This window comes from Bufo gargarizans, chromosome 1, assembly GCF_014858855.1.
Source record: "Bufo gargarizans isolate SCDJY-AF-19 chromosome 1, ASM1485885v1, whole genome shotgun sequence".
Classification (NCBI taxonomy): Eukaryota; Metazoa; Chordata; class Amphibia; order Anura; family Bufonidae; genus Bufo; species Bufo gargarizans.
This window is the reverse complement of record NC_058080.1, coordinates 657,516,146-657,539,427: the sequence shown is the minus strand read 5'-3', so window position 1 is coordinate 657,539,427 and position 23,282 is coordinate 657,516,146. Positions and strand designations below refer to the sequence as shown.

General features: G+C 45.2%; 1 protein-coding gene across 2 annotated transcripts in view; it reads right to left on the bottom strand.

The window, feature by feature from the left end:
- LOC122924694 (general transcription factor IIH subunit 2) overlaps positions 1-9,375 on the bottom strand; it is a 40,840-nt gene extending 31,465 nt beyond the window's left edge. The window contains exons 1-7 of one of the 2 annotated variants that reach the window (XM_044276037.1): positions 9,300-9,375; positions 7,805-7,883; positions 7,653-7,730; positions 7,029-7,065; positions 6,823-6,909; positions 4,504-4,554; positions 759-813 (exon numbers count right to left, since the gene is read on the bottom strand). In XM_044276037.1, coding sequence (XP_044131972.1) covers positions 759-813; positions 4,504-4,554; positions 6,823-6,909; positions 7,029-7,065; positions 7,653-7,730; positions 7,805-7,860 — 364 coding nt within the window. In that variant the 5' untranslated portion in view covers positions 7,861-7,883; positions 9,300-9,375. Of the gene's footprint in view, positions 1-758; positions 814-4,503; positions 4,555-6,822; positions 6,910-7,028; positions 7,066-7,652; positions 7,731-7,804; positions 7,884-9,183; positions 9,256-9,299 lie in introns of those variants that run through there. The other variant, XM_044276038.1, reaches the window with a different exon arrangement.
- Between the last annotated feature and the right edge of the window lie 13,907 nt (positions 9,376-23,282).

Sequence of the window (23,282 nt, the reverse complement as noted above, 5' to 3'; positions counted from 1 at the left end):
ACTACAACTCCCAGCATCCTCCTTTCGCTTCTGTGGGAGGTACAAAAACAGTTGAGTAAGTGTGCATGCTGGGAGTTGTAGTTTCACAGTAGCTGGAATGCCAAAGGGTGCTGATCCCTGCTATAAGGTATCTGACAATGGGTTTTCAATAGTGTTGAGCGAACTTGTGTTTTAAGTTCTGCGTCCAAAGTTCGGGTTATAAAAGAATCCCGTTATGGTCCGTGGTAGCGAAATCCATAATGGGATTCTTCGATAACCCGAACTTTGGACGCAGAACTTAAAACACAAGTTCGCTCAACACTAGTCAACCACACTGATCACTCTTAAAGGATTTTCGATCGGTGGGGGTCTGACCACCAGCAACCTTGTTAATCAACTGTTAGAGGAAGTCGAGGCTCTCAATCGAGCCCTGCATCCTCCTTGCAGCTGACCAAGCACAGTGTCATCCATTTGGTAGCGGTTGTGCTTTGTATCGCAGCTCAGCCCCATTCACGTGAATTGGGTTGAGCTGCATCTAGCCTATGACCAATGAATGTGATTTCGCATGGCCTAGGAAGAGGCCCAAGTGCTCTGCGAGAGTCCAGGCAGTTGGACCACCACTAATCAGATGCTGATGACCGATCCTGAGGATAGGCTAGCAATATATAAATCCTGGAAAACCCCTTTATCCTAAAGAGTCAATCGCAGCTAAAAAGTATCCGCCAACCCTCAACCCCGATAATCCAACAGAAAAAAAGTACGATACATGCTGACCTTACCAGCAAGCTCTGTCAGCTTTTCAGCCCTTTTATTTCTCGTGATGAGAAGCCCAACCTAAATGAACATAAAAAAATAAAATAAAAAAAATGACATAAAAACCTAAATTAAATCTTTATATAAACCTGGTTGGAATCAATATTAACACATAAGCTGTATTCATTCTGTGGTATCCTTTTTATTCATGAACAGGAACTTTAACACAAAGCTTATAATACAGTAGGTAACACATTTTCATTGTGGATCAAACCGGTTGTCTCAGAACCATTTCCATTATTAATATTCATGAATAGATATATATGTTTAAATGGTCACAAACTTTTCACACACAGCTTTGCATAAATCAGTAGTACAGATGAATACAAAACTTTATCATATATCTTATTAGAGAAGGATCAGCTCTTTTACCTCCCTCCTAAACTACCATTCTCCAGGATGAAGAGTCTTTCTCAGCTCACTAAAGGATCAGACTACGTGCTGCCCAGATGTCTACAGTGATAAGAGGGGTGAGGAGGACTGAGCTGGCAGTATGTCTCTTGGTCTCAGAGAATGGTAGACCCCCTTTCACATGGACCAAAGATTGAGACAATTAATAAGGAAGAACGTTCCTACACAAACGCTTATTCCTGATAATTGCGTTATGTAAGGCTCCAGTCACACGGACACCGGTAATATAATAGAAAATGCCTTTTCTTGTCCGCAGTTGCGGACAAGAATAGGACAGGTTCTCTTTTTTTTCTGGGAACGGAATGGTGTATCCGAAAGTGCGGATCCGGACAGCACATAGTGTGCTGTCCGGGTCCGCACCCGTTCTGCAAAATTGCGGAACGGATGCGGACGCGTGAATGGACCCTAAAGGTGCCGTAGATCACCCAATAAATGAGCAAACCTCACCGAATGTATTTAAACAACAAACAAAGGATCCCTCAGGAGGTAATTATTATACTGAAGGATTAGATGGTCACTCGGACCTTGGCGTAACTTTTGCAACCTCTCTGACTAGTAATCATACCATTTTTATCTTCATTAGTCACTCTTTTAAAATACGTTTATTACTTAGGAACTCGCTACTTAAAATTCCTCAGGGAGATCGGGGTTCAGGATCTGTCTCATGTTTATTATATAGTGTATGTGCACATTGGACTTCACAGGGCGGGATAGACACCACCCCTCAAGTCTCCAAGTGGTGTCTATCCCGCCCTGTGAAGTCCAATGTGCACATACACTATATAATAAACATGAGACCGATCCCAAACCCCCTGAGGAATTTTAAGTAGCGAGTTCCCAAGTAATAAACGTATTTTAAAAGAGTGACTAATAACCTCACCGAATGATTACATTTCATGCAGAGCCTAAAATCATTGTTTCTCACCAGCATTGCACTGCTGCTGACAAACAGTGAATCTGTATGAGGACGAATGATCACAGCAATTGTTCATCCCCAGGTAGAGGTTCCTAATCATTCTGCCCACATAAATGGCCTCCTTAGTTTAGGAGGGACTAGTAAAAGAGCTGAAAGAGGAAAGACATTTTTCTGTAGTAAGATATACTGCAAAGCTTCTCATATTTACTTGTGCAATATTATGTGAAAAGTTAGTGACCATTTTAGGGTTGTCACGATACCAAAATTTTGATTCGATTTCAAAACCATAAAAAAGTATGGCGATACTCGATACTACGCAAAAAAAAAAATCTGCATGCAATCCACATTTTATGAAATGTCTGGCCCATAATAGAACAGTCTGATCCTATTTTTTGGGGGGACAAGGCGACAAAAAAAAAATGGCGAATTGCGTGTTTTTTTTTTTTTTATATTACTGCGTTCACCGTGTAGGAGATATTTTTTTATATTTTAATAGTTCGCACTTTTTCGGGTGTGGCGATATGTAAATATATATATATTTAATTTTTTATTATTTATATATTTTATATGTAAAATTGGTAAAGGGGGCGATTTAAACCTTTAGTATTTTGGCGTTTTTTTTTACTTACTAACTATTAGTCCCCTTAGGGGCTAGAATCTGGGATCTTTCAATCCCTTGTCCTATTCACCCTAATAGAGCTGTATTAGGGTGAATAGGACTTCACACTCTCCCTGCTGCTCTGTGCACAGTACACACAGCAGCAGGGAGATTACCATGGCAGCCAGAGCTTCTGTAGCGTCCTGGCTGCCATGGTAACCAATCGGAGCCCCACGATTACACTGCTGGGGCTCCAATCAGAAGCTGCCACTGCACCACTAATGAGGAGGAGGGGACCAGGTGGCCACTGCCCCCAATGGATATAACAATGGGGGGGGGGGGGGGGGGTGCCTGCGCCACCAATGATTATAATACTCCACAAAGAAATTGGACTACGGCTCCCGGGAGGAGGCGGCTGAGGGATCGAAATGCACTTTTGGGGTATTATTTTTTGATTCCCACACATGGCCTACCATCCTTTCTTTTCCATTGGATCTTTATATCGGGGGTTTACATGTTCTATGTTGGCCTTTTGTGTGGCTTTTTCCTGGTATCCTGGGTACCCCTGTGTGCCGCCCCCTCTAGGGTTCTGTTCCTCGCTGAAGTTCACCCCTCCCATCCCTTCTTACTGCTGATTTTATATGTTACAATTACTGTCTAATGTATATTCAATAAAGAATTGTATATGTTTCTACATGGAGGAGCCGTTGTACAATTTTTTTTGTGGAGTGTTAATTTTTTTTATTTGTATAGGCTGACCTCAGCATAATTTGTCTCTAATAACCCGGTGTTAAAATTTGGTGGCCAATGATTATACTTGATAATACTGGGGGGCACACTGCGCCACCAATGAATATAATTAACACAATAATTAAAGTGTAGGCAGCGGGTGCCGGCGGCGTTATCACATACCCGGTACCCACCCTCTATGACATGGCGCTGCGATTCCTAGCAATTAACCCCCGCCTACACTTTAATTAATGTGTTAATTATATTCATTGGTGGCGCAGCCACAGCCCCTGCCCTCCTTCACAGTACTAAACTCCCATTGGTGGCCGCGGCACAGGGGGGAGGGAGGCACTGCATCCTTCACCACTGTGCTGCTGAGAACATGGAACGCGCTGAGAGCAGCGCGTGCCATGTTCTCTTACAGATACTAGGCTCGGTATCATATCAATCGGGTATCGAAACTTGGATACCCGGTGCAACTCTAGACCATTTAACGGGGGTTGTCTCATCTCAGACAATGGGGGCATATTGCTAGGATATGACCCCATTGTCTTATAGGTGCGGGTCCCGCATCTATATCAAGAATGGAGCCTCAAAAGTGGTGGAGGGCGCACTGCGCACGCACAACCGCCTTCCATTCATTTTCTATGGGGCCGCTCTCGGCTAATTCCATAGAAGTGAATGGGAGCCGGTCATGTGCGATGCGCTTCCATTCACTTCTATGGGGAGAGTCACCACTGGACTGGTGGGACCCGCACCTATAAGACAATGGGGGCATATCCTAGCAATATGCCCCCATTGTCTGAGATGAGACAACCCCTTTAAGTTCTGACCTGTGACAAGACACTGAATGAAAAAGCTAATGCAGGATATTTATCACCACACATAATATGGGAATCTGCACCACAGAGAAGAAAAAACACAAAAAAAAATCACAACAGCGGTAAAGTAAGTCATATATAAAGTGTAGAGGTGATGGCTCCATTTTATTTAATGACTAAGCCATACAGAAAATGTGCAGCCAACATTTGGATATCATCAGTACACATAACTGTACCTGACTTATAGGGTTTTGATCAAAGTATTCATCCACAAAATACTCAAGCAACTAAAAATGAAAAAAACACAGAAAAGTAAATTAGGTTGGTGTGATGCATTGTGGCATAATGAGGTCATTTAAAAAAAATTCATAATTATTAAAATAATAATAATAACAGTCAGCTCCAGTGTTGCTTGTAATTGGTGAATGAACTCCCGGTATGAATATAAACTAGAAAAATACATTTTATTTTCAAGCCCGATGGTCTAATAGTCGCTCTATTAACACAACATAAATGTAATTTGTCATCACACCACATGAGCATATATAGGAAATACATCAGCAGGAGTACCGTAAATGAGTTGGCTCAAAGGCACCCCATCAGGGTCTAGATGTGACCAAGTGGATCACACAGATTAATTAACGTATGATGCTCATACTTCCAGTAAAAACATGTTATCCTCTTTCTATTGAATAGGAGAGAAGGTATGCAAATGGTCTCTCAACAAGCGCTGCCTCCGATACCACCAGAAGTAAGGCCTCTTTCAAACGGGCGAGATTTCCGCGCGGGTGCAATGCGTGATGTGAACGCATTGCACCCGCACTGAATCCGGACCCATTCATTTCTATGGGGCTGTGCACATGAGCGGTGATTTTCACGCATCACTTGTGCGTTGCGTGAAAATCGCAGCATGCTCTATATTGTGCGTTTTTCACGCAACGCAGACGCCATAGAAGTGAATGGGGCTGCGTGAAAATCGCAAGCATCCGCAAGCAAGTGCGGATGCGTTGCAATTTTCACGCACGGTTGCTAGGAGACGATCGGGATGGGGACCCGATCATTATTATTTTCCCTTATAACATGGTTTATAAAGGGAAAATAATAGCATTCTTAATACAGAATGCATTTAACCCCTCCAGCCCGGAGGGGTTAAAAATAAATAAAAAATATATAGATAATTTAACTGACACTTGTTCGCGCAGCCCAGCTTCTTTTCTGTCTTCGTCTTTGCTGTGCAGTAGGAAAAGGACCTTTGATGACATCACTGCGCGCGTCACATGGTCCATCACATGATCCATCACCCTGGTGATGGATCATGTGATGGACCATGTGACGCACGCAGTGATGTCATCAAAAGGTCCTTTACCCAGGTCCTGAAGAAAGAAGAGAAGCCGGGCTGCACAAACAAGTGGATTAAGGCGAGTAAAAAAAATAAAATAATAATAATTGTATATTTTTTTTTTTAACCCCTCCAGCCCTATTGTACTAAGCATTCTGTATTTAGAATGTAATATTTTCCCTTTTAACATGCTTATAAGGGAAAATAATAGCAATCTACACAACACCTAACCCAAACCCGAACTTCTGTGAAGAAGTTCGGGTCTGGGTACCAAAACATGTCGATTTTTCTCACGTGCATTACAATGTTTTGCACTCGCGCGGAAAAATTTGTGCATGTTCCTGCAACGCCCGTGTAAAACCAGCCTAAGGCAGTCAATGATCGACCTTTTAAACAGGTCTTGAGACATAACATGGATACTAATTAAGCCAGCATCTCATCTGCAGACAGCCATTTCACTGTGATTGCCCCTCATCAGAGCAGAGTACTGGCTCAGTCACAGCTGGTAGCATTAGAGGCAGTGGCTTACTAAGGCCTCATTCACACATACGTGGATTTTCACAGACTGTGCCTCCCTGCTGAGTGCACAAGTGCATGGCATCATAGCAACCAATACCGCCGCCGCTGTACAGTAATACACTCATATAGATCATACAAGTGTATTACTGTGCGGCGCCACGAAGCGCATGGCGTCAAAGCAACCAATGACACTGTGCGCTCAGCAGGATGGGTTTTCATGGACAGTGGTCTGTGAAAATCCACGTATGTGTGAATGAGGCCTAAGGCTGCTTTAAAGACAGCTGTAATTAATAAGCGAAAATGAGACAAAAAGGGAGAGAAAAACTTATATTGTCTGCAGGCAGTACTCCCCTGCCCTTCATGAGAAATGGAGCTATATATAATGTGTGTTTCTACTGTCAATACCAGCCTATCTAATCTCCAGCAGTACAAAGAATGACTCAACCAATCATTATACCCCACCTTCTACTGACAATGTGATGAACCCTTCCTGAAAAGACAAGACCGGTAGCATGAGCTCCCCTCATCAAAATCAGAATGCATATCTATATGGATGACTAATAGAAAGAAAAAAGTTATTTTTTTGGCTACAAATTTATTTAAAAAAATAAAATATATGACAACTAATAGACTGCCTGTAAAAAATAAAGATTTTATGCAAAAATCAATGAATAACAGAGGAGAAGTAACTGCTTACTTTCAAGGTGCACGTAAGTCTGTTGGGTTTCAGGTCTTGATCCTCCATTGTTCTGGATCCATCAATTATCACAAACATGTGACGCATCTGGTAAGAAATGTAGATAGATATATCTATACACACACACACACACACACATATACACACACACTGTATATACAGCCCATAAAAGGTTTACAGTGCAAAAGTCTGGAAACTGTTCTTACCATTCCCAAACGAACTTGTCCATGATGTTCAAAAACTCTGAAAGTGAGACACAAATTGAATATATTCTATATTTAAAAAAAAAAAATATATAAATTGCACTGGGTCATACATTATAAAAGCATCCTATAATCTGAAGCAAAGGGAAAACACTGCATTGTGTCATTTTCACAGACAATGGAGCATTACTACTTTCCTTGCAGCTAATCAGTAAGTTACAAAATGTGTAATGTGGCGCCATCTTCTGTCGGCACCTGTAATAGCTGGAACTCTGCAAACAGAATCACTGCCTTTCGAGCAGCGGTATAACCACAGTTTTGTCCGGCTATACAGACATTGGGGGTCATTTATCAAACTGGTGTAAAGTAGAACTGGCTTAGTTGCCCATAGCATCCAATCGGATTGCTCTTTTCATTTTGGACAGCTCCTTTGGAAAATAAAAAGGAGGAATCCGATTGGTATGGGCAAGTTTGATAAATGACCCCCATTGTTCGTCAAGAGTCATTAATGGTTTATAAGTTGGGCCCTACTATATTTGTAGTGTAGACCAACCCCCCCCCCCCCCCCCCCCATATGGATCGGACAAAAGGCAACATGAGCATCTGGTCTATGAAAGCGGCCATCACCTCTTCCTTTTATCCTTGAACAGAATCTCATCGATGGTAGACTTCAGCGATCCCGACTCATCCTCTTTGAGAACCTCCCTGAAGTGGACAATTAACGGATTATCACCAAATTATGAAGAACATAATAAACCATAAGTATGGAAATGTCTTACCATGTTCTCTCGTAGCCGCCTTCCCACCGCTTGGTTCTTTCTGGTTCTTCATCCATTTTTTTCTTATAAATCGACTTCACTAGAATAACATTCGGACTTTAGTATTTTCTTTTATTTTAGTACAACCTCATTCTTAAAGGGGATGTCCAGCTGCGAGTGACAGCCAATCAGCTGTTCTGTGGCAGCTCCAAAACTACACAGCTCCGTCCATGGTTACTGCAGAATTGGCTCCATTCACTTCAGTGGGTGCACCTCTGCAGGACTCCGTGTGGTCCGCAGCAGAAGCCGCCACAGTTTTTCCACTGACCCATTCGGGGTTTAACAGCGTTGAATGGCGCTAAATGAGGGAACACCCACTGTGGCTACCAGCGGCATCTCTCTTAACACCGCGCCAAGCAGGGGCATGTTGCGGCCACCGGATGTGCGAATGGCAGCGCTGCCGCCCATTGAAAACCATGGGAGGAGTACTCCATGCAGTACAATACTTGCTGTATTATTTTAGTGTAACCCCCGTTAAAATTAGGTCTTCCCAGAACGCGATACAGGGATTATACTTTACAATGGGCCTCCATTTACATATGTATGCCAAATATGTGTCCTTTTAGCATATACCAGGCCACTGCTGGAGTCAAGAGCGCTTCTGGTTCTCAGAGGGAAAACCAGGGGTGGAGGACTCGTCTCTGTGACATCTAAATGCCCTAAAAGAGCAAATGGACAGGGGCTGGTCTGACTGGACGACCCCTTTAACACACGTCCCATACATAGTTCTGGCATACACATGGAGGGCTATCAAGAAGCAGGTGACTGCAGGAACACTCCACACCGGGTTTCCTCTGTAAGACATAGTTCTGCATAGGAGCTGTAGACATAAAACGGCAGAAGTGTCATCAAGACAGTTAGAATGATTTTTTATTTTTATTTTAGATGCATTAAGTGCGAGTAGCTGGAAAAGAGCACTCAGCCATTAAAGGGGCGTCCAGTGACTCTCAGCCCGGGAGCCAAGGGTCAGACCGATCTAAGGGCTCATGCAAAACACGGATCCACAAAAAATACTGATGACGTCCGTCTGACATCCGTATTGCATCAGTTTTTTTTGAGGACCCACTGTAACAATGCCTGTCCTTGTTCGCAAAACGGACAAGAATAGGCCATACAGAAACGGAATGCACACCGACTCATTTCCATTTTTTGGGTGGACCCATTGAAAAATAGACTTCAGCATAAGGGCCACAAAACGCAGACAAAATATGTTCCTGTGCATAAGCCCTAATACTGACGGTCTGTCCTAAGGATGGGCCCTTCATTTTAGAGGGCTGGATAACCCCTTTAAGAAGTGCAGCATCCCTGCAATGTCACATCTGGGCGCTGAGCTCACATACAGTAATGGTGGTCACGGTGTAAAACCTCTTCCTGTACCCACTCCAGTCACCCATGAGCCGCGGGAAGATACTCGAGCGGGCTCCTGCCTGGCATCTACTACAGACCACACACCTACCTTACACACCGGGCGGTACCGCAGCGCTCCTGTCTCTTCCACGTGAGTGCAACCAAACAAACCTCCCCCGGAAACGACTCCGCCGAACAGGAGTTCCGGCTGCACGGCGCGGTCCTCCCTGGTTTCTTACAGTTCTGTCATCAACGGCAGTCTGTCTAAAGAATAGGCCAAAGCCATGAACTAAAGAGAAATGGCGCCGCCCAGTCTCACTTGTATCAGGAGGATATTGCAATGGATTATGACTAAGGCAGCGTTCACATTGCATTTAGCCGCACACAGTGCTTTCTGTCAGGGTATACAGTCTGAATACTGGGAAATGCTGGTCAGAGATATAGTGCAGCAGGTACATTGGGGGTCTTTCGACCAGCTTTCTCTCTACAGTCTTTATTTCCTCTTGCGCTGTCATAGCGTGCACCTTATTTATGACAAGGCGTGCGTCTCACCATAGGCGCATCCTCCGTCATCGCGCACCTGTCGTGTAAAACTGCTAGTTTTACACCAAAAATTTACACCTGTTTAACCACCTCAGCCCCCCTAGCTTAAACCCCCTTCATGACCAGAGCACTTTTTACACTTCGGCACTACACTACTTTCACCGTTTATCGCTCGGTCATGCAACTTACCACCCAAATGAATTTTACCTCCTTTTCTTCTCACTAATAGAGCTTTCATTTGGTGGTATTTCATTGCTGCTGACATTTTTACTTTTTTTTGTTATTAATCGAAATGTAACAAAATTTTTGCAAAAAAATAACATTTTTCACTTTCAGTTGTAATTTAAAAAAAAAAAACGACATCCATATATAAATTTTTCTCTAAATTTATTGTTCTACATGTCTTTGATAAAAAAAAAATGTTTGGGTAAAAAAAAAAAATGGTTTGGGTAAAAGTTTACAAACTATGGTACAAAAATGTGAATTTCCGCTTTTTGAAGCAGCTCTGACTTTCTGAGCACCTGTCATGTTTCCTGAGGTTCTACAATGCCGAGACAGTAGAAACTGGCCCACAAATGACCCCATTTCGGAAAGTAGACACCCTAAGGTATTCACTGATGGGCATAGTGAGTTCATAGAACTTTTTGTCACAAGTTAGCGGAAAATGATGAATTTTTTTATTTATTTTTTCCTTACAAAGTCTCATATTCCACTAACTTGTGACAAAAAATAGAAACTTCCATGAACTCACTATGCCCATCATGAAATACCTTGGGGTGTCTTCTTTCCAAAATGGGGTCACTTGTGGGGTAGTTATACTGCCCTGGCATTTTAGGGGCCCTAATGCGTGCAAAGTAGTTTGAAATCAAAATCTGTAAAAAAAAAAAGGCCTGTGAAATCCGAAAGGTGCTCTTTGGAATATGTGCCCCTTTGCCCACCTAGGCTGCAAAAAATTGTCACACATGTGGTATCGCCGTACTCAGGAGAAGTTGGGGAATGTGTTTTGGGGTGTCTTTTTACATATATCCATGCTGGGTGAGAGAAATATCCTTTTTTTTATACAAAGTTGTCATTTAACAGAGATATTTATCTCACCCAGCATGGGTATATGTAAAATGACACCCCAAAACACATTCCCCAACTTCTCCTGAGTACGGCGATACCACATGTGTGACACTATGTTGCAGCCTAGATGCGCAAAGGGGCCCAAATTCCTTTTAGGAGGGCATTTTTAGACATTTGGATCCCAGACTTCTTCTCACGCTTTAGGGTCCCTAAAATGCCAGGGCAGTATAAATACCCCTCATGTGACCCCATTTTGGAAAGAAGACACCCCAAGGTATTCAATGAGGGTCATGGCGAGTTCATAGAAAAAAAAATTGGGGCACAAGTTAGCGGAAATTGATTTTTTATTTTTTTTTCTCACAAAGTCTCCCTTTCCGCTAACTTGGGACAAAAATTTCAATCTTTCATGGACTCAATATGCCCCTCAGCGAATACCTTGGGGTGTCTTCTTTCCAAAATGGGGTCATTTGTGGGGTGTTTGTACTGCCCTGGCATTTGAGGGTCTCCGCAATCATTACATGTATGGCCAGCATTAGGAGTTTCTGCTATTCTCCTTATATTGAGCATACAAGTAATGAGATATTTTTTTCCGTTCAGCCTCTGGGCTGAAAGAAAAAATGAACGGCACAGATTTCATTCGCATCGATCAATGTGGATGAAAAAATCACTGCCCAAAAAAAAAAAAGGAGGGGAAAGGCGTCTGCCAGGACATAGGATCTCCGCCCAACATCCATACCCACTTAGCTCGTATGCCCTGGCAAACCCGATTTCTCCATTCACATAAATCGATGTGGATGAATAAATCATTGCCGTGATTTTTTTATTTTATTTTTTTATATACAAAGTGTTTGCCAAAGCATATGAACACCGCCGCCCCCTCAGCTCATATGCCTCGGCAAACGTATCTTTTACTGCAGAGGAGAAATCTTGTCTTGCAGCGCCGCATACACCGACTTGTGTGTAATCTGACAGCAGCGCAATGCTTCTGTCAGAATGCACATCAGTGCTGCAGCTAGTCGATCGGTTGGTCCACCTGGAAGGTAAAAAAAAAAAAAAGAAAAAACCGGGCCGCAACGCAATACATTTATTAACTTTATAATAACATTTAAACAGAACATATAAACTTTATTTAACTTTTTGAACAGAACGTTAACTTTTTTGCTTACCGGTGATTTATTTTTTTGTTTTTTGTTTTTTACCTTTTATAGGACAAACCTCTCCTTCCCCATGGGACAATGTGCAAAGCGCAAATCGCCCAAGTACATTATGCACTTTGTCCCAGGTGAAAGGAGAGGTTTGCAGCAGCTCTGTGTGAATGGGCCCTAATAGCCCTGTGTGCCTGTCCTGGTGAGATGATCCCTATGCTAAGTGTACCTGTGTGTGATACATTCTGGAAACACTCTCCTAAGCATAGGGCAGGGTGGTCAGGGCAGTCAGGACAGAAATAGCGGGTGTCACACCTTATTCCACTCCTGCTACAGACACAATATTTTTTTCGGGGTGGTGGTCAGTTTGATGTACCAGCAACGACACTGGGGAAATGTCGCTCGTGTAGACGGCTCACTACACTGGTGGATGGGGCCACTCCTGGTGAGGGAGGTTCTCGATGATCTCTTCCTGAAATTTGAGGAAGGATCCTGTTCTCCCAGCCTTACTGTAGAGAACAAAACTATTATTGAATTAAATATACAGACACCTTCTTATACCAGCGTCTGGTCTTACGGGACAGTAGATAAGGAGCCAACATCTGGTCATTGAAGTCCACCCCTCCCATGTGAAGGTTATAGTCGTGGACTGAGAGGGGCTTTTCAATGACACTGGTTGCTCGTTCAATTTGTATTGTCGTGTCTGCGTGAATGGAGGAGAGCATGTAAACGTCACGCTTGTCTCTCCATTTTACCACGAGCAGTTCTTCGTTACACAAGGCAGCCCTCTCCCCCCCTTGCAAGACGGGTGGCAACGAGCCGTTGGGGGAAGCCCCGGCGACTAGGTCGCGCGGTGCCACAGCAGCCAATCTGTTCTAGGAACAAATGCCTGAAGAGGGGCACACTTGTGTAGAAATTGTCCACATAAAGATGGTACCCCTTGCCAAATAAGGGTGACACCAAGTCCCAGACTGTCTTCCCAATGCTCCCCAGGTAGTCAGGGCAACCGACCGACTCCAGGGTCTGATCTTTACCCTCATAGATCCGAAATTTGTGAGTATAGCCTGTGGCTTATAAAGTCATTGTGCAGTGATCAAAAAAGAAAAAAGTTTTTTTGTCACTGCGGCGGGGCGGGCGTGGGTGAACGCACGTGTGGGCGACCGATCAGGCCTGATCGGGCAAACACTGCGTTTTGGGTGGAGGGCGAACTAAGGTGACACTAATACTATTATAGATCTGACTTTGATCAGTTCTGATCACTTACAGATATTATAAAAGTACAAATGCTGATTAGCGATACGCTAATCAGCGAATCAGTGACTGCGGTGGGCTGGGCGCTAAACGATCGCTAACTACCTAACCAAGGGGCCTAAACTATCCTAAAACCTATTAGTCAATACCAGTGAAAAAAAATGTGACAGTTTACACTGATCACTTTTTTCCCTTTCACTAGGTGATTGACAGGGGCGATCAAGGGGTTAATTGGGGTGATGGAAGGTGATCTGGGGGCTAAGTGTGGTGTTTGGTGTGTACTCACTGTTAACTGTGCTCCTCTGCTGGAACCAACCGACGAAAAGGATCAGCAGAGGAGAAGAGAAGCCATTTAACACCTTATATTTATAAATATAAAGTGTTAACTGGCTTCTGATTCGATTTTTTTTAAATCATCAGCCTGCCAGCCACGATGCGTGGGCCGGCTTCGCCCGAAATCTCGTGTCTCGCGAGATGACGCACCAGCGCGTCCACCCGGAATAACAGGGCCGCCGCAAAGACGCAATCCTGCGTACGGCGGTCCAGTAGTGGTTAATAAACTTTCTGGGCTAATTTTCCATCCATTGGCACCTCCCCGTCACTCCTTCACCTCACCTCAAAGTGGAACGCCACACAAAAACAATCTTGTCGCACAGGTGTAAAACAAAGTAAAAAAAAGGGGTTTTCCACTTCTCTTTTTTTTTTTTTTTTTTTTTTTTTTTTTACACCTAAAGCAGGAGTAGCGCACTCTTTGAGGCACATTTAGGGTACTTCCATACTTTTCCTTTTCCGGCACTGAGTTCCGTCCTAGGGGCTCTATACCGGAAAATAACTGATCAGGTATATCCCCATGTATTCTGAATGGAGAGCATTCCGTTCAGGATGCATCAGGAAGTCTTCAGTTCAGACTTTTTGACTGATCAGGACAAAGATAAAACCACAGCATGCTACGGTTTTATCTCCGGCCCAAAAAAACTGAAGACCTGCCTGAATTTTTTTCCAAAGGAATGTATAAGTGTATTATTCAAAATACCGGAATGCCTGATCCATCCTTCCAAAAAAAAAGTTGAAAAAAATAAATGCCGTATCCGTTTTTCCGGATGACACCGGAAAGACGGATCTGGCATTTCAATGCATTTTTCTGACTGAGCAGGCATTACTAATGCCGTCAGTTGGCATACGTTTTGCCAGATCACTCTGCTGCAAGTGTGAAAGTAGCCTAAGCTTCCCCTTTTTTGGGGGGGAGTAAAAAAAAGGTGTAATGGCAACATTTGTCTTTAATTTGCATCTCATTTAGGCCTCTTTCACACTTGCGTTGTTAGCATCCGGCGTGCACTTCCGTTGCCGGAAGTGCCCGCCGGATCCGTAACACCGCAAGTGAACTAAAAGCATTTGAAGACTGATCAGTCTTCAAAATGCGTTCAGTGTTACTGTGGCAGCCAGGACGCTATTAAAGTCCTGGTTGCCATATTAGTAGTGGGAAGCGGGGGAGCAGTATACTTACCGCCCGTGCGGCTCCCGGGGAGCTCCAGAATGACGTCAGAGCGCTCCATGCGATCACTTCATCCATGCGCGTGGGGCACCCTGACGTCACTCTGAAGCGCCCCGGGAGCCGCACGGACGGTAAGTATACTGCTCCCCCGCTTCCCACTACACTTTAGGCCCCATGCACACGGCCGTGTTTCACAGCCGTGTGCGGGCCGTGGAACCGCGGCCTGGATCCCTCCTGAGAGCAGGAGCGCACTGCGTCACTGGTTGCTATGACGCCGTGCGCTCCCTGCTGCCGCCGCAATACAGTAATACACTGGTATGATCTATACCAGTGTATTACTGTACTGTGCCGGCAGCAGGGAGCGCACGGCGTCATAGCAACCAGTGACGCCGTGCGCTCCTGCTCTAAGGAGGGATCCAGGCCGCGGTTCCACGGCCCGCACACGGCTGTGAAACACGGCCGTGTGCATGGGGCCTTACCACGACAAACAGGACTTTAGCGTCCTGGCAGCCATGGTAACCATTCAGAAAAAGCTAAACGTCGGATCCGGTAATTAATTCCAGATCCGGCCTTGCGTCAAGTGTTCAGGATTTTTGGCCGGACCAAAAAGCGCAGCATGCTGCAGTATTTTCTCCGGCCAAAAAACATTCCGGTCCTGAACTGAAGACATCCTGATGCATCCTGAACGGATTTCCTCCCTCCATTCAGAATGCATTGGGATAATTCTGATCAGGATTTTTCCGGCATAGAGCCCCGACGACGGAACTCTATGCCGGAAAAGAAATACGCAAGTGTGAAAGAGCCCTTATTATTCTTTCATAAATCTGGTTTTTCTTTTTTGGTTTAAAGAGGACCTTTCACCGATTATTACAATGTGAACTAATTATACAGACAGGGAGCGTGGCCTGACTGTCATGGCGTGAGGTCGCATGTTGCTTCAGCTCCGGCGGTATCCTGGATTTATCCTGACCATCTGCATCTTTGGACCCTGCCTTTTCTATCTAGGGGATCGTCAATATTCCTGTTACTCTGCCTCTTATGCGGCACTCTCCCGGATTGATTTGGTGTTCCTTAGTAGGGACTTGTTATCCTCTCTGGCGGTAGCTGAATATTTACCGAGAGGCATCTCTGACCATGCCCCCTTAATGGTAATTCTGAGGCAGCCCCTTGCTCCTGCCAAAAGAATATGGAGACTCAATAGCAAATGGCTGGAGGACCTACCAGTGGCTTGGGCTGCCCAACAAGGTATGAAGGATTATTGGGAACTTAATGAGGGCTCAACTGATCCGTTAGTGGAGTGGGAATCCTTTAAAGTCGTATTGCGCGGTACCTTGATTCAGGCGATTGCATCGCATAGGAAAGAGTTAGGTGCCACTAGAGTTAAGCTGGAAGAGGAGGTGGTAGGAAAAGAATATGCTTATACCACAGACCCGAGTGTAGAGAATCGTAGAATATGGGACGAGGCACAGAGGAAGCTTATTTTACACTTAACAGAATACACCCAAAAGAAACTTGTTCCAAAGGCGCCTGGTGTTTGCAGATGGAGACAAAAACGGGAGTGCCCTAGCGTTCCTGGCTAGAACTGAGGTGCCACACATTACTTGTGGAGATGGCTTGAAAATATTTCGGCCGGGAGATATCTGTGAACAGTTTGCTCAATTCTATACTGACTTGTCTTGTATAGTTCTAAAACTAGTTCAACCCCGGATGAGATCCGTTCATTCCTTCAATCTATCCCCCTTACACCTTTGGCTAGGGCAGATAGAACGTATTTATAAAGGGGAGATCAAGGCTGCGATTGAAGATATGGCGGCTGGGAAGTCACCTGGTCCGGACGGCTTCCCGGTCGAATGGTACAGATTGGATGTCGATCAGCAATCTGCACGCTTGCTCAAACTTTTTAACTATGCCTATGAATCCGGCAGGTTGCCTTCATCCTTTGGAGAGGCTACCATTGTAGTGATTCACAAGGCTGGGAAGCCTCCGGATCAGTGTGCGTCGTACAGGCCAATATCTCTCCTGAATACGGACGCGAAAATCTTAGCCAAAAGTCCTGGCCAAGCGACTGGAGTAGTCTTATCCATCATTGACCCGGACCAATCAGGTTTTATGCCGGGAAAGACAACTGATATAAACCTCAGGAGGTTATTTACAAACTTGCAGGTTAGGCATGATAACGCTGGTTCAAGGGTTTTGGCGTCTCTTGATAATGAGAAGGCCTTTGACTCTGTGGAGTGGCACTTCATTTGGGAAACAATGTACCGCTTTCAATTCTCTCTCTCTTTTATCAAGTGGGTCCAATTGTTGTATCAGGCGCCTACGGCACGTATCAGAGTGAATGGATTTACTTCCCGCTCCTTTAGGTTGTATAGGGGCACCAGACAGGGATGTCCTCTCTCCCCATTGCTGTTTGCCCTTATAATGGAACCCCTTACACAGCTGATTAATAATAGCTCTCTGATAGAGGGGTGGTCGATAGCCAATGTACAGGAGAAGGTGTCGTTGTACGCGGACGACCTGTTGGTGTACTTGGCTGACCCTGGCCCATCCTTAGAAGCCCTGTTAGATGTGGTGAATGGGTATGGTAGGTACTCAGGATCGCGGGTAAACTGGGCTAAGTTCAGTCTATGTAAAGTAGATGTGGAAGAGGATATAGATATCTCCCCTGTGTCTCCCCCGAGAGTGGTGGATAGCTTCCTTTACTTTATATCCTTTAGATTTATATTCATAGGGACCCAAGGCAATTTTGCCAATTAAACCTGAGACCCACTATGGATGATGTCACGCGCAAGTTGGAAGCCTGGGAAAACCTTCCCTTGACCCTAGTAGGCAGAGTTAATATTATTAAAATGGTGTTGTTACCCAAACTATTGTATGTGTACAGAGCGACACCGGTGAGGATCCCTAAGTCCCACTTCGACGCCTTAGACAGAGTTATGTCCCGCTTCCTGTGGCATCATTAGACCCCAAGATTAGCAAGAAAGACACTGAAAGCTTCGTATTCACAAGGGGGATTGCAACTACCAGATATGTATATTTATTATGTAGCAACTCGCTTGATGTATGCATCTTGGTGGATTAGGGCGGATGCCAATAACCCCGCGGTAGTGCTGGAGGCGGCGCTGGTTGGGTCCTACGAGGCTCTGACGAACCTGGTGTATAGGGGAGGTGGTGCGCTAGGCCCTAGGAAGTATACTGAAGCTATGGTGACGGTCATTGAGGCTTGGGTAAGGTTTGTGGAGACACATATGGAAAATCAGACAGGGGAGACCTGGTCCCCATACATCCCACTGTGGCGAAATACACACCTTCCCGAACTCTTTCACCTTTCAGACTTTGAGTTCTGGCCTCGGAAGGGTCTTAAGTATTTAACACAACTGTTCCATGAGGGGGTTTTTCGCTCATTTGAGAGCCTGCGATCAGACTTCCTCCTGCCCCGGACGAGCTTTTACCGCTACCGCCAGTTGATACACGCTTGTGAAAAGCAATTTAAATCCTTGTCTTTGAACTTGCGCGGCCCACTGGAATCAGTAGCCAGGAGGGAGCAACCGTATAAACCAATTTCTTCCTGTTATGTAGAAATTGTAAAGATGCAAGAGTCTCCTATTCGGCGATCCTTTGTCAGATGGTCGGCGGATATCCCTGAGTTGGAAGACTCTCATCTGGAGGAGTGGCGTCTGTTATAAGTGCTCGGGATCAGCTCATTCAGGTTAGATGGATGCATAGGGTATACAGGTCCTTCTAAAAAAATTAGCATATTGTGATAAAGTTCATTATTTTCTGTAATGTACTGATAAACATTAGACTTTCATAGATTTTAGATTCATTACACACCAACTGAAGTAGTTCAAGCCTTTTATTGTTTTAATATTGATGATTTTGGCATACAGCTCATGAAAACCCAAATTTCCTATCTCAAAAAATTAGCACATTTCATCCGACAAATAAAAGAAAAGTGTTTTTAATACAAAAAAAAGTCAACCTTCAAATAATTATGTTCAGTTATGCACTCAATACTTGGTCGGGAATCCTTTTGCAGAAATGACTGCTTCAATGCGGCGTGGCATGGAGGCCATCAGCCTGTGGCACTGCTGAGGTGTTATGGAGGCCCAGGATGCTTCGATAGCGGCCTTAAGCTCATCCAGAGTGTTGGGTCTTGCATCTCTCAACTCTCTCTTCCCAATATCCCACAGATTCTCTATGGGGTTCAGGTCAGGAGAGTTGGCAGGCCAATTGAGCACAGTAATACCATGGTCAGTAAACCATTTACCAGTGGTTTTGGCACTGTGAGCAGGTGCCAGGTCGTGCTGAAAAATAAAATCTTCATCTCCATAAAGCTTTTCAGCAGATGGAAGCATGAAGTGCTCCAAAATCTCCTGACAGCTAGCTGCATTGACACTGCCCTTGATAAAACACAGTGGACCAACACCAGCAGCTGACATGGCACCCCAGACCATCACTGACTGTGGGTACTTGACACTGGACTTCAGGCATTTTGGCATTTCCCTCTCCCCAGTCTTCCTCCAGACTCTGGCACCTTGATTTCCGAATGACATGCAAAATTTGCTTTCATCCGAAAAAATTACTTTGGACCACTGAGCAACAGTCCAGTGCTGCTTCTCTGTAGCCCAGGTCAGGCGCTTCTGCCGCTGTTTCTGGTTCAAAAGTGTCTTGACCTGGGGAATGCGGCACCTGTAGCCCATTTCCTGCACACGCCTGTACACGGTGGCTCTGGATGTTTCTACTCCAGACTCAGTCCACTGCTTCCGCAGGTCCCCCAAGGTCTGTAATCGGTCCTTCTCCACAATCTTCCTCAGGGTCCGGTCACCTCTTCTCGTTGTGCAGCGTTTTCTGCCACACTTTTTCCTTCCCACAGACTTCCCACTGAGGTGCCTTGATACAGCACTCTGGGAACAGCCTATTCGTTCAGAAATTTCTTTCCGTGTCTTACCCTCTTGCTTGAGGGTGTCAATGATGGCCTTCTGGACAGCAGTCAGGTCGGCAGTCTTACCCATAATTGCGGTTTTGAGTAATGAACCAGGCTGGGAGTTTTTAAAAGCCTCAGGAATCTTTTGCAGGTGTTTAGAGTTAATTAGTTGATTCAGATGATTAGGTTAATAGCTCGTTTAGAGAACCTTTTCATGATATGCTAATTTTTTTAGATAGGAATTTTGGGTTTTCATGAGCTGTATGCCAAAATCATCAATATTAAAACAATAAAAGGCTTGAACTACTTCAGTTGGTGTGTAATGAATCTAAAATATATGAAAGTCTAATGTTTATCAGTACATTACAGAAAATAATGAACTTTATCACAATATGCTAATTTTTTTAGAAGGACCTGTATTTGACCCCGATGCGTCTTTATCAGACGCGGCAAATATCGGATCCGGGGTGTGGCAGATGTGGGGAGGCTAGGGGTTCCTTCTTTGATATGATTTGGCTATGCCGGTAATGGAGGTATATTGGAAGGGGGTGTGCAACTTCATTAACATAAAGTTGGGGCTACCAGGGATTTGTGATCCTGTGGTATGTGTACTGGGGCTAGTTTCTGAAACGACTCCATCCAAGTATAGTAGAGCACTGTTGCGACTATTAATGTTCTATGGGAGGAAGAACATACTTTTGAACTGGAAACCGCCTAAATGCCCTACCGTGAACCAGTGGGTACACCTTATAAATAAAGACCTTCAGATGTACAAGTTGACATATGAAGCAAGGGGGGTACCGGATCGATTTGACAAAATGTGGGGCCTGTTGGTGCAGGCTGAGGGCACGGTTTGAGGGATTGTTGGTGGCGGGGACTGTACTACCCAAGCGTGTGAATGAGTGTGTGAATGTGGAATGAGTGGGTTCTGGTATCAATCTTATGACGACAGTGATGTTTTGTATTAAAGTCACTCTTATGTCTCCTACTGTTAAAGAATATGTAAAAGATGGACCTGACCGGAATTGCTTATGCTGGTGATTGTGCTATGTTAATTGTTTCCTTCCCTTTGGGAATGTTGTACTTAATGCAAAAGTGTTAAATAAACGCTATTTAAAAAAAGTATACAGACATGTAGAGCGGCGCCCAGATCTCACTGCACTTTATTATTATCCTCAGGCGCCGCTCCGTTCTCCCGCTATGCCCTCCGGTATCTCCGGCCACTAAGTTATAGTAGGCGGAGATTTCAGTCACTAAGTTATGGTAGGCGGAGTCTGCCCTTGTTCTGCTCTAGCACTGGCCAATCGCAGCGCAGCGCTCACAGCCTGGGAGGTTATTTTCTCCCAGGCTGTGAGCTCTGCAATGCGATTGGCCAGCACTACAGAAGAACAAGGGCAGACTCCGCCTACTATAACTTAGTGAGCGGAGATACCGGAGGGCATAGCAGGAGAACGGAGCGGCGCCCAGGGATAATAGTAAGTGCAGTGAGATCCCCGGGCGCCGCTCTCCATGTCTGTATTCTTAGTTCACAGTGTAATAATCGGTGAAAGGTCCTCTTTAAGTCTGACACCTAGTGGTTTCTTGTAAAACAGGTTCATATTCACTAAGACTGGTCTAATTAGTTAGGCATTAAAGGGGTTGTCCGGGTTCAGAGCTGAACCCAGACATACCCTTATTTTCACCCAGGCAGCCCCCCGGAGACTAGCATCGGAGCATCTCATCTCAAACTTCCACCCGGCAGTGTGTTCGGTGACGTCACCGGCTCTGATGAGTGGGCTTTAGCTCTGCCCTAGCCGTTTTACTGGCTAGGGCAGTGCTAAATCCTGCCCATCAGTGCCGGTGACGTCACCGAGGTTCCTGGCAGCCCCATGGAGAGCCCCGGTACGTCACTGGACCTCCAAAAAATGCCTTTGCCATGCGCGATTTTGCACAGGGCAAAAGAGGGCATCGGAGCATGAACTGCTCCAATACTCCTGTCACAAGTCGCTTAATAAATGACCCCCAGTCAGTGTTTTATCAGTGATTTCCATCAGTGATTGTGAGCCAGAACCAGGAACGGGTGCTGTCCACATCTTTTGCGGCCCCATTGAAGTGCTGTCCGCATTTTTTGCGGCTCAGATGCGGAACCAAACCACGTTTGTGTGAATGCGCCCTTATACCTGATCTCTGTGGAGGCTTCACTCCCGGGTTTGGCTCACAATCGCTGATGGAAATTACTGACCAAAACACTAGGGCACTTTGACTAAGGGACTTGCAAAACTTTTAGACGTAAAAAGTGTTACAAGTCCCCTTTTCTGTCTGGCTGTGCGACACCATTTTGGCGCATGGACGGTTTTGCGCTTTGTAGCCAGTTGACCATGACAGGGGCAAGGTGAAGGCTGAAACTCTAGCCTCAGCAAATTTGAACTGCTCCGATACTCCTGTCAGGAGGGCTGCCTGGGTGAAAATGAAGGGATGTCCGGGTTCAGCTCTGAAACCGGACAACCTCTTTAAATTATGGCGCAAGGTTATTTTCTCCCAGGCTGTGAGCTCTGCAATGCGATTGGCCAGCACTACAGAAGAACAAGGGCAGACTCCGCCTACTATAACTTAGTGAGCGGAGATACCGGAGGGCATAGCAGGAGAACGGAGCGGCACCCAGGGATAATAGTAAGTGCAGTGAGATCCCCGGGCGCCGCTCTCCATGTCTGTATTCTTAGTTCACAGTGTAATAATCGGTGAAAGGTCCTCTTTAAGTCTGACACCTAGTGGTTTCTTGTAAAACAGGTTCATATTCACTAAGACTGGTCTAATTAGTTAGGCATTAAAGGGGTTGTCCGGGTTCAGAGCTGAACCCAGACATACCCTTATTTTCACCCAGGCAGCCCCCCGGAGGCTAGCATCGGAGCATCTCATCTCAAACTTCCACCCGGCAGTGTGTTCGGTGACATCACCGGCTCTGATGAGCGGGCTTTAGCTCTGCCCTAGCCGTTTTACTGGCTAGGGCAGTGCTAAATCCTGCCCATCAGTGCCGGTGACATCATCGAGGTTCCTGGCAGCCCCATGGAGAGCCCCGGTACGTCACTGGACCTCCAAAAAATGCCTTTGCCATGCGCGATTTTGCACAGGGCAAAAGAGGGCATCGGAGCATGAACTGCTCCGATACTCCTGTCACAAGTCGCTTAATAAATGACCCCCAGTCAGTGTTTGATCAGTGATTTCCATCAGTGATTGTGAGCCAGAACCAGGAGCGGGTGCTGTCCACATCTTTTGCGGCCCCATTGAAGTGCTGTCCGCATTTTTTGCTGCTCAGATGCGGAACCAAACCACGTTTGTGTGAATGCGCCCTTATACCTGATCTCTGTGGAGGCTTCACTCCCGGGTTTGGCTCACAATCGCTGATGGAAATTACTGACTAAAACACTAGGGCACTTTGACTAAGACCTCATGCACACGACCGTTGTGTGCATCCGTGGCCGTTGTGCCGTTTTCCGTTTTTTTTCGCGGACCCATTGACTTTCAATGGGTCCGTGGAAAAATCGGAAAATGCACCGTTTTGCAGCCGAGGCCGTGATCCGTGTATCCTGTCCGTCAAAAAAATATGACCTGTCCTATTTTTTTGACGGACAACGGTTCACGGACCCATTCAAGTCAATGGGTCCGTGAAAGAACACGGATGCACACAAGATT